General features: G+C 36.4%; 1 protein-coding gene across 2 annotated transcripts; it reads left to right on the plus strand.

Annotated features, from left to right (window-relative positions):
• The first annotated feature begins 2,632 nt into the window (after positions 1-2,632).
• On the plus strand, positions 2,633-12,202 carry LOC117307440. 2 transcript variants are annotated; one of them, XM_033792190.1, is made up of 9 exons: positions 2,633-2,931; positions 4,606-4,832; positions 7,943-8,026; positions 8,662-8,801; positions 9,541-9,628; positions 9,942-10,149; positions 10,598-10,761; positions 11,495-11,659; positions 12,116-12,202. In XM_033792190.1, exons 1-8 carry the CDS (start codon positions 2,868-2,870, stop codon positions 11,627-11,629), a joined length of 1,110 nt encoding a protein of 369 aa, XP_033648081.1. In that variant the 5' UTR covers positions 2,633-2,867; the 3' UTR covers positions 11,630-11,659; positions 12,116-12,202. The 2 variants fall into 2 exon arrangements, with proteins under 2 accessions (XP_033648081.1, XP_033648082.1); XM_033792191.1 differs by lacking the exon at positions 2,633-2,931 and adding an exon at positions 2,939-3,626.
• Positions 12,203-12,475: the final 273 nt, after the last annotated feature.

A 12,475-nucleotide genomic window follows, 5' to 3' on the forward strand; every position in this document is an offset into this window, starting at 1 on the left:
GTGCAAGCTCGGAAGTCACGCCCATGTTTAAACACTTTTGGCCATGTCTCTATCAGCCGTTTAAATACCCCATGTGACATACTCTCGACCAATCAGAATAGATAAACTGTCTTTAGGTATTTATGAATGCAACTTAATGAATTCCAAAAGTTAGGAAAGTTTTCACTGTTTAACAAGTCACAAACATAGAATTTTTTTTAATGGAGTGCCCTCATTCATAGAGAGAAAGATAGCTGTACTTATTTTGTAAACTTTGCTTTTTCAAATAAACAACTCTACATGTACTCTACACTGTAAAAAATGCTGGGTAAAAAAATATTGGGCAAATTAATTTGTGCATATGTTGGGTTTTTTTTTGTTTAACTAATGGGCAAATTAAAAAAAAAACTACTGGGCAAATGAATTTGTACATTTGTTGGTCCCTTTTTATTTAACTAATGGGCACTTTTTGTTGTTGGGTAAATTTGAAAAATAACAGTGTTGTAGTAACCTGTCGTTGGGTAATCAATGCCCAACTATTAATGGAATTCTTTCAAGTACCATTTCGTTGGGTAGAAAAATCAAGCAACACCCAATATGTTGTGGAGTTTTGCACAAAATTGGCCAACAGGTGAGAAATAGCACTACAACGTGCAGGCGCGCTTCCGACCGACCGTGTACATGTACATGTACTTCTAGCCTCTTATCTTTCGGACGCACACACATGCAAGTAACATGGCGGACATCGAGTCATTGCTGGATGACTGGGACCTTCCAGACCTTAAGGACATATTCACAGGTAAGAATTTGTTGCACGCAACTAACAGATATAAGGGAGCAGATATAAGAGTACAATATTTGTAACTTATTATGCAGAAGTTCGAGTGACAAATGCTGCAAACAATAACATTAGGTCACCTCCATGGTCATACGACGGCAATACACTTTTGTATTGTATATAATTAGCGTATACGGTGCATACCAACTTGACGGAGTGCTCCATGTCCACCTTTACGTAACAAATTTACACACTGCTGTGCAGTAAAGAGTAGGCCGTTCGATCTGATAAAGTTTATATTTAAATTAGGCCTATGTCATGTATGTACAAAATGTTTATCACACAGCAATGACCATTGTTGGATAAAAGTACTCAACTTTCCAAACAGTTGGTACAAAGTGGCCTCAAAAGGTTGGGTAAGAAGTGCTTACTCTGTAAATAAACTATCCAACTTCTGGTCATTTTGTACCAAGATGGCAAATTTTTAGGGCACTTGGTTAAAAACTCATTTATTGTTGGAAATACAATGTAGGTGCTCAGAATTTAAGAGCGACCAATGCAAAATTACCTGTTGAGTCTTGTGTGGAAAATTTAGTATTTTTATTCAAACTTTGAAGATGGAAATGGTAGACATTTTTTAGTTTGCAGACATGTCATTGGTCTGTTTTTGCTTGTTCTCAGATTCAGAAGGAAAACAAACTGAACAACTGATCTATTTAGTTTACAAGGCACTATCAAAAAAAAAAACAAAAAAAAAAAAAACAGAATACATGTAAATAGGCAAAACTCATCCAAAAAATACCTTTCTACATTTTCATAAGTAGCGTACAGCTAGAGGTAAGAGTAAATTTCATTATCAAATCAACTGGACTTGTACTAATTTATGTTTGGCAACAGTTTCGCATCATATCCTGGATGCATCATTATTCTCTACGGAATAATGAAATCAGGTGCTGGCACCAAATTCGTGCCAGCGTCAAATTCGGTACCCGAATTTGGGGTTTTCAACTTCGTGACTCGTAAGTATTTTCCGTATGAAAAATAAACTCAACTTTGACATTATGTCAAATTTTGTCAAATTTACAAGATAGCTTTGACCACACCATATTCAGGCTATTTGCTTATGAAAATAGCTGATTTTTAATATTATTTTCCTGTTCTGATTTTTATATTGCTGATAGTGCCTTTAATGCTTGAATAGCTTTAAATAAATGTTACAAGCCAAACTCTTCTTTTCCCCAAACTTCTCCAAAGAACAAGACAAAATACTAAAATCTCACTTACTCGTTTTGTTATTTGTTTGTTTTACAGATAATGCCATAGATATTGAGTGCCTGAAACTACTAAATGATGCAGACATTGCACAGTTGATTCCCAAAATAGGTTTGAGGTTGAAGTTCTCACAGCAGTGGAAAAAATATGTGAGTTGCTAATTCCCATGAATATTTGTTGTCAAAATGTTTTGCTACAAGTGTTTGAATGAGGTACAAGGGGGTGTAAATGGCCTTTTTAACCATCTCAAATATGTCCATGGTGTACATGCTGGTACTTCAACTTTTGTGGTGTGTAGACAAGATGGTTGTATGTCAACTTTTCAATATGTGTCATCATACAGACGCCATATTTTGGCAGTTCATGCTGCAGACACAGCAACAGGTGTTGTACAAGAGCATGAAGTTGATGTTGATCACTCAGATGTAGAGAGTACTCCTATGAGTGAAGATGAACCAGATAGTGAACAAGATGGGCAGAATTGTGTAGATATTTATGAAGCAATTTCTTTCTTCATAGCAAATATGAAAGCGTCTGCTGTGCCTTCTTCCACCATACAAACTGTAATACAAGATGTTGAAGAGCTGATAACCGTTGTACACTGTTATTCTCCTGTGTAAAATAACGCTGTGTAACTTTTTGTTTAAACAACCTGTGTAATTTTTAAACAAGGTTGTGTGATCATATCCAAGCTGTGTAAATCCTATGTTGTGTAAATGTAGTTTTATGTTATAAACCGATATTTGCCGCCTAAAATGAACTTGAACAACTGTTGTGTAAACTTTTAAGCACGTGATATGAAAGTAGCCAATCACGACGTCACAAAAAAGCTGGAAAAATGGCAGACGTGCCGGAGTTGTTAGAGCAGTGGGGATTTGGGGATTTGGTTGAAGTTTTTGACGGTAAGTACAATGTTTCAATTGTTTTATTAATAAAAAGCACGAACATGAAGTATTGTAGCGTAAACTGTGTGTGATTTTATCACATGGCTTTTGGTAAATTAGCCCAAAATTTATTTCAAGAAGTTTGCTTACACGGCATCGACGGCACTGCATACAGTAGTGCACATGAAGTTCAACAGGAATATACGTTGATTCTGAACTGAAGGCTCGAAGTTGTTCGAATCTTCGATCATATTTTTTCCGTGCAAGTTTATTATGTTTGAGCCAGAATTTACACCCAAAACAATTTTTTATTTGAAGGGTATTCCGTAATAAATGTGTTTGTGAAATGACTTAATATTAGTACAACCATTTGTGACCAATGATTTTCCGTTTCGGAAAAGTGCAAATTCCGTTTCCGTTTCCGACATAAAAATTCAGTTTCAACTTTACACGTTAAAAAACTCTCTATTAACCAACGGCCGATTCAGTTCCGGAGTTGGCAATTTTCAAAATTTTACGGATCCAATGTTATAGAGATAAGCAGTAAAAACAAGTTAGAAACATGCAACAGCCGTTGCGTTATCATTGCACCAAGACAGAAACAGAACGTCAGCCATTTTGTTTTCACTTTGGCGACAAAATGTTGAAAGTTTATGGTTGATTTGTGACCTTTATGAGTGAACAATCAATGTGTGAGTTCATATAGAGCAGGGGTAAGCTGGTTTATGTATGGTTGTTGATTAAAGGGAGGGATATAATGCAATTTGAGTGAAAAAAAACAGTAAAGAACGTGCCGTGAATGTGATGATTTTGACCTCCAACTCCGTAGTCATGGTATGGTAGTGTTACTATAAATACCATAGAGCAAGGCCTATGCTAATACATATACTAGCATTGTAAACAACGTGTATTCATTTGTACATCGTTCGTAGGCTGACATGACCGGGGCCCAATTTCAAAGAGCTGCTAAGCACACAAATTTGCTTAGCATGAAATTTTTGCCTTGATAAAAACAGGATTACCAGCCAAATTTCCACGTGATTTTCAGGATAAGCAAACAACAGCTGAATACCATTAACAAGTATATGCAACAAAATGGAAATTTGGTTGGTAATCCTGTTTTTATCAAGGAAGAAATTTCATGCTAAGCAGATTTTCGTGCTTAGCAGCTCTATAAAATTGGGCCTGGGTTAATACGATCTCACTTATTACGGTCTGATTGTTGATGTTTTCTAGTATTAAAAAAGAAGAAGTTTAATTAAGAACACAATGTTAAATTCGCTTGCCTATTCAATTTCAACACTTTTGAATTAAATTAATAACATGAAAAAAAAATGTTTTTGTCACTTTTTTTACTTCAAATTCAAATTCAAATTCAAACTCAAATTTGTCACTTTTTTTACTTCAAATTCAAATTCAAATTCAAATTCCATGTCATGGCTCTCAACACTCAGCATGCACACAACGCACGGCGGCCATAGTACTATTCTAATATTTATTCTAAATATTTAAGAAATAAGGTCACATGTCAAAATAATAGGGTTTAGCATAAGTATACAGCTAGTAATAGTTGTGTTCTTTGAAAACTGTCTTGATCCTTGTCGCTTAGCCTAATCCACACAAAATAATAGAAATTAGCTGTGATGGAAAAGATTAAATCCTTATTATTTGCTTTGCTGTTGTACCTTTCAGATAATGGAGTTGACAATGAATCGTTCCTCCTTCTTGATCCTGAAACAATCAAAGAGCTGATACCAAAAGTAGGACCAAGGATGAAATTTCTAAAGAAATACAGAGATTACACAGCCAAGCCCAATGCAGTTGACGAATTGCAAATGGAGAATGAAGCAGTTGCCATTGTAGAAATTGAAGCCAACGGTGCAGCCGAGGAAGAGAATGACGTAAATGATGCAGATGAGGTAATACATGAAGGTCTTACTTGTTTCAAGTGTCTTAAGGTGCAGAACAATGCATTTGAACTTTTTTCACATTTGAAGTATGTCCACAATATAAATGCAAGTACAACAACCCAAATAGTATGCCCACAGTGTCAGCTAGCATTTGCACACTGCAAAACATATAAAGACATGTAAGAAAACACCATGTACATGTACCCCAACTTCCACTTCATGAAGGTGGTGCACAGTTTGCCAGGGATAACTTTTACATGGAGTATGAAGAGGAAGGAGAAGATAGTGAATCTTCAAGTGACGAGGAATGTTTTGAAGGCAGCCTACAAGAAAAAATGTCTCTGTTTGTTTCACATATGAAGTTTAAAGACCTGCCAACATCTACCGTTAAAACAATTACTGAAAATGTCCAAGATATCATAGCCTCAACTGTCAATCTGGTTAAAAAGAACATAGGCACCATGCAAGAAGAATTTGAAAGTGGAGAAATAAATCAAGGATCATTTGCGGATGCCCTGGAGTTGTGTGACTCATTAAAGTGTCCCATGGAATGCCTGAAATCAGAGAAGTCCCAAATGGAGTATTTATTGGACAAGGGAGTGCTTATTTTACCAGAAGAAAAATTGCTAGGACATTGCTGGGTAGCAAGCCTAAACAAATCCACTGGACGAATGGAACAAGTGCGAAAGCAAGAACACTTCCAATATGTACCAATAGATAAAGTCCTAAAATCTTTTTTGGAACAACCAGGAATGATGCGCATCATTTTAGATGAAGTTAATGCAGTTGAGGAAATTGGTGTGTTGAAGTCTTACCGTGATGGTGAACTATACAAACATAGTTTCAATGAAGATGGTCGTGATGATGGTTTGATATTGCCATTGTTGTTGTACAGTGACGAGTTCGAACCCGCAAATCCTCTGGGCTCCAGGAGGGGGGCATACAAGCTTTGTGCATTTTACGCGTCAGTCCTATGTCTCCCAAGAAAGTACCAGAGTGTTTTAAGCAACATATTATTGGTAGCCTTGGTAAAATCAAAATTAGTCACAAAGCATGGAATCAATTCAGTTCTTGATGTCATTTGTGCTGAACTACATAAAATATATACAACTGGCATCGTACTTAATTGTGTTGAATTTAAAGGGCGTGTTTACCCAAAACTGTTTCAAGTAATTGGTGACAATCTAGGGCTGAATTCCATGTTGGGATTCACTTGCGGATTTACGGCCAACCACTACTGCAGGGAATGCCGATCACACAGAGATGACTGCCAAATACAAGAGAAAGAAGACAAGGATCAGCTACGGACCAAAGAAAATTATGCTTTGGATGTGGAGATTGGAAATCTGACAATGACTGGTGTGGCGAGAAGTAGCAGCTTGAATAACTTGCCTTATTTTCATGTAGTTGAGAACAGCACATTTGACATAATGCATGATCTGTTAGAAGGGATGGTGCCACTTGTCGTCAAGTTGGTTTTGAAATATTTGATAGATGAGCGGGCACTTTCACTTGACGACCTGAACAGTAGAATATTCAGCTACAGTTATGGATTTACTGAGAAGCAAAATCGCCCAAGTCCAATAACAATGACATCTTTGTTGAATCCGAAAGGGGCAAGTGGCCAAAAAGCTGCACAAATGAATTGCTTGATCAACAACTTGTGTATGCTTATTGGTGACAAGGTGGAACAAGATTCGGAGCCATGGCAAGTTCTGTTGAGTCTTCTAGATATATACAAAGTTCTGCAAGCACCCGTCATAACTGTTGAAGCTACCTTCATGCTGAAGGCTAAAATAGCAGAACACCTTCAACTGTATAAAGCTGTTTTTGAAATGCCACTGACTCCCAAGCAGCATTTCCTTGTACATTATCCTCGTTGTATGAGGCTTCTTGGTCCATTGAACAACTACACATGCATGCGGTTTGAAGCTAAGCACAAGGGCTTGAAGCGTATTGCAAGGGCTTCCAATAACTTCATAAATATCGCAAAAACTGTAGCTAAGAGACATCAGATTAAACAGAGCTATGGGTTTCTACTCAAGCAAGACATAGAGCAAAGGGAAATGGAAGTGTTAGGTCAAGATGTTATACCAGCATCAACACTGCAAAGCGCTGAAACAGTCTGCACAATACTTCAGTGTCCTCTCTACAGTGATGTAACTCTTGCAAATGCAGTGATATTGAATGGATACAAGTTCAGACCCCACACAATGGTCCTTCTTGGGTGGAATGAGGACCTTCCAAAATTCGGAGAAGTTCAAGAAGTTTTCATACTTAACGGTATTATTTACCTCTCGCTGCAACTGTGGGCCACCCTTTACTTTGATAGACATTATTATGCATATGCTGTGACTACCACTTCTGACGATGTGCAAGTAATGCAGGCCAATCAACTCGGCGATTACAGACCTGTTCATGCAGTGCAGAGCTATGATGAAGATGACCAGACTTACTATATAGTAGTGCGATATCAACCTGCATGAGGCTTGTTAGAGGTCTTGTAACCAGGGTTGTATCTAAACCACTTTGAGTATTGGTTGAAAATCCTGTTAAAAGTAAGAATTATTGCTCAAATTTGCGTAATAATGTGTCATTTTAATGAAACAAATTCCTGGTCATTCAACAGGTCTTTAGTACCAGTTGGTGGAGAAAGATTGTAACAATTATCAGCTGGCGCAGCTGTACAACTCTGTTCAAAACTCATAGAAAAGAAAATTGCTATCACCAATTATCCTAATTCATTTTACAAGTGTATTTTTGGTGACTTACAATGTTCTAGACCTGATGGAAAATAGGCATTCTTATAATAATAACATAAAATGAAGCATGTGTACAAAATACTAGACAAGGTCTAAGGGAAACGAGATTATGATGGTTGTGGAATTTTACCATATAACCCCATAAAAATATTTGGCAATAAGCAAAATGTACACACAAGGCCTTTTTTTGTCTTCCAAATAACTCTTTTAAAGAGTGAAAGTATTTTGAGCACTGCTATCATGTGTCTAATGAGATTCAATATTGTCAAAGTGTCTGTCACTCATTATTATTCTACTTACAAGTATATTTACCTTTTATTCTACTTATTTAATGCTTATTTACTTTATTTAATGCAGATTGTGCAGATTGTGCAGAAGAAGAAATTGGATGAAGAAGACAAAAGCCATGAGAGTACACCAAAGAGAGCAAAATATCTATTTGTAAGTTAAACTTAGGAAACAACCCATACATGTAGAATGATAGTAAAAGCATAGTTAGCATATTAAAAAACGCATTTCACAGGTTTTTCCACTTTCTTCAGAGACGGACCTTTAGTTTGCCTGAGGAGCCTCTTTTCGGTAACTCCATAACCTGCTTCTGACTAAGAATTTGTTTATCTTGCATTCATAAATACCTGGGATAATATTTCCATTCTGATTGGTCGAGAGCACGTCACGTGGTTGTGGTTAAACGTGTGGTATAAACGCAATTTATAGCTATTAGTACCCGCGATAATATTTTTGTACACACACGTGCACAACCCAACACGCACAAAACAGACTTTTAAACAGTTTTTGAAAATGTACAATTTTCGAAAATTCGCTTACAAACAGGTTGTCACAGAGTGTCTTTTACCACCGAATGTCCTTATTCTTTCACTTTGTAACAAAAGGGCATTTATGAATGGGAATAAAAGAGTGGTGAATAGTTCAAGGTTTTAAACGGCCGTTTAAAACCTTGCAAGGTCGTGACCGTGCGATACCTTTATATTGCACGGCCATGACCCTGCCGGTTTGAAACGGCCGTTTAAGAACTCGTCACCACTCTTTTATTCCCTTATTTAAATATTTTGCAGGATATTGAAGGCATTCTTCTGAACAGCAAACAAGGTAACCTCGTGGAAAGGATGAAAAAGGATAGGATGCTTCTACCAACAAATCGGAGAACATTAGTGCAGACTCTAGTCAGCCATATGATAGAGAAACATGGTTTTAAGTAAGTATTCATTGTGTGTTAAACACATCAATTCAACTTTTAGTATTTTTTGGTTTATGAACACATTTTAGGTAGCTTATTAATCCCCACTCAATCTGATCATGACATCCAAATTTTTGTTGTTCTATGTAAAGCTGTGCAATGGCTAGTTTCAAGCTGTTGATTGTAACTCCAGGCAGTGGTTGGTGGTTTTGTAATCCCTTTTGAATCGCTTGTGTTAGGCCACATGATAGCCATTGTGATTATACTTGTTTTGTTGAGTGTGATTGCTATTATGATGGCTTATGACAGAAATTAAATAGTTGTATTATTTCGTGCAAAAATGCTTAAGAGAATGGCTCATAAGCTCTGATTGTTAGTATGATCTTCTTTGGTAAGGGTAACTTCTAAAAAATAGAGGGGCACCATTATTCCTGTAACATGTGGGTTTTTTAAAAGTTTGTAATGAAAATTGCTCTTTCATTTTGAACTGAATAATGTCCCAGCATCCTCTTTCAGTATCGTACATGCTGATATGTTGATGCTAACTAATTGAATTACGCACATTGCATTACAAAATTTGCCCTCAAACCTCACAAATTTGTCTATTGTGATCCACTTTTTCTTTGAACCACTTGAACCTGCTCTTCACGAGACACAGTTGCACCACAATATGAAAGGTGGGTGCAATTTTCACGAGTAAGGGAAGATAATTATAGGCTTGTTGACACACATGTTTTGTTTACATGCTATTTTACAGTCCACCAGCTTGCATCAAAGAAACCTTGGCCAGCAGCCTTGTTGAGGAGTACGCCTTTCTTAAAGACACAGAAGGCATAACAGGATACGTAAGTTTTGCCATGCATAAACACATTGTGTCACTCTTGACTAGCACAGATTATTATTTTGGTGTACCATTATTCAACCACTCTCCTCAAACTGATTGGAAGTGTCTGCTCATGCCCTTGTTTTTCAGTCCCTCATCTACTGATATGAAGAAATGTATTAGTCTCCCATCTACATGTACTTTTGATATCAAGTAGTTTATCAATCTCTTATATATTCCTGCTAACATCATCAACCTTTTATCTACTGGTTGTGCCAGGTAGTCCCTCTTCTACTCATGTTAACCTTGGATTGCTTCTTTCTTTTTTTATTCAGGAGCAGTGGTTTGTGAAAGGCAGAAAAAATTATCCTGCCGGTGGCAGCCTCGAAGACCGATTACGGTATGTCAGGATGAAACATTTCAAGCACATGAGAGAGACCACCGGGACCACTTCTGGGACAACTAGTGAAAAGAAGAATCTTAGCAAGACACCTGTGAAAAGGAAGGAACTAACAACCCTGGTTGAACTGACCGAGTCACAAGGTATGTGTTTGTTTGACCATTACTATTTTTTGACATTTTACACTTGTAAACAGATTTGCAGTTGGTTTTCACTGTTTTAACAGATGCATTGTAAACCATATATTTAAACAAATATTGATGGCTTTATCTTGCAGTTCTGAAAAACATAGTTTCCCATGTGACATAGAAACAATTGTTTATTTCTCACGGACTATTTCAAGTGAAAGTTTATGATTTATTTTCCAAATGGTCAGTTGTTTTTATGAAGAGTTGTTCTGCCTGCAGCTTTAAACAAAATTCCAGTATAGTCAGTACACAATGCACTCCTATTGTAAACCTAGGCCATGAAATAAGTTGTAAGCAAAATGGTTGTTGAGCATAAAAGACAAGTTGTCATGTTAAGTTACACTCGATGAAATAAGCACTGAAATTCGACGGTTCACAATTTATTTTTATGGTCATTTTTTAGTTAAAGAAGCAATAACATGGATGAAACATAATGAAGAACCAAAGGCAATGTTATTTGAGTACATGGCCAACACCTGTAAACAACGTTACAACTGGATCAAGACAGATAGCCCAACTACAGCAGAGATCCTGGAGGTGTATCCTCGGCTGTTAGATCCAGGAATTGTAAGTTGCATGTTTTAATAACTAGCTTTTCTCTTTGTTGCAGTGGTATATGCGTGTTGAGTACAACATTTAGTAGAATTTAAGTTGCATTAATATGTTGGAATTAGACAGACAAAGATCTCTTTTTTACATATCAGCATCAACAGTGACCTATGGAGCAATTATTCTGAATGTTTGTCCATAGCAACAACCTATTGAATCCGATGAAAGTGAAACTTTATTTAAAAGATAACAAATATATTTACTGCCAGAAGGTTAGCCAAGAGCATTCAATAGGGTGCAAAACTGTATGGATGTTTGCACAGCACAATTACTTTTATTGGTTGAACTTAGTTCAATTTTGTAAAAATCTAAATAATAATTACTGACTATGGCTTTAACATAACAAATAGCCAAATTCAAATTGTGGAAGAAACCTCTAATCCAGTGAAAACTGCACAGGACATTGACACTTATTGCCTTGTATTATTATTAAGCATAATGTATTGCCTTTACTAACAAATTGCTAATAACTTCAATAAAGGGTAATTATGACAAAAACTTTGAGAGATGCGGTGCGTAAATAATTAAAAAAGCTGGGAGACTGCATCCTTCTGCAACTGAGTTTTCCAGTTGAGGTTTTTGTGGTGGCTGTAGCGTTTGACACAGTTGTAAAAGCTCACCTGATAATTATGTTAAACCATTTATTTATAACTCATTTACTTACTTATTTTCCTTATTATGACAACTTTAGGTTGAGCAAGATTCCGACTGGCGATCTCTGAAGAGACTAACCAGCTTTATGCTAAGTGGCCTTCTTTTTCCAAACAAGTGTACAAGTACAACTCGAAGGTACTCGGGATCAATTGGGAAAAGCAGTTGGATGTAGGAGAGATCGATTTTGGCAACTTGACAGAAGGTGAGGTATATTAAATACCCAACATAATAATTATTCTTAACTTTACCTTATTATATTCAGTGCAATGTGGAAAAAGAATACTCAACAATTGTAAATTCTGAAAAAGAGTTTTGAAACTGAGCTTTGTAGTAGCCGTTAATTGGATTGATTCCATTTCCATTATCGGGTGTATATCTTATATTAATTTATATTGCTACTACTTTCTGACATTTCTTATGACAACTTGGCAACAATTTCTTTTTTTGCTGCTTTAATTAGTTGCTTTAGAAATTACACACATGAGTGCCCTGAATATGGCCATTTTACAAGTGAACTCAAGGGACTCTTGCATTATTATTTCCATCAACATGTCTGCTCTGCAAGTGTGTATTTTTAACTGTCCCATTTTTCTCTCTATCCTGCAGTCGATTGACATCATACTTAATTTGTTCATTTGAATTATTTTCATAATTTCAGAGGAGTGTCAAGAACTGGCTTTCTCAGTTTTGCCATTACTTTTTGTGGGGAGGAGCAAAGGCATGAAAGGGAGATGTACCCCTGCAGAATCCCTGCGATCGTTCATCGATATGAAACCAGTAAGCTATTTTTTTAATTTTTGAGAATTTGTTCAATATGTCATTTTGATAAGTGGTTTTTTATTGTCAGACATTGTAAGACGAGGCTAATTCCTCATTTAGCTGGGGATTAACAAAAGTAAATTTTGTCCAAATCAAGACACTTTTCGTTTGTAGTGTTTGCGACCCTTTTTTAGAAAAGTAGAAACCATGTTTTCAGGTCTTCCATTTTACTATTTATTGGGAAAGCACTTCAAGGGTT

The sequence above is a fragment of the Asterias rubens genome, chromosome 2 (genome assembly GCF_902459465.1).
Source record: "Asterias rubens chromosome 2, eAstRub1.3, whole genome shotgun sequence".
Classification (NCBI taxonomy): domain Eukaryota; kingdom Metazoa; phylum Echinodermata; class Asteroidea; order Forcipulatida; family Asteriidae; genus Asterias; species Asterias rubens.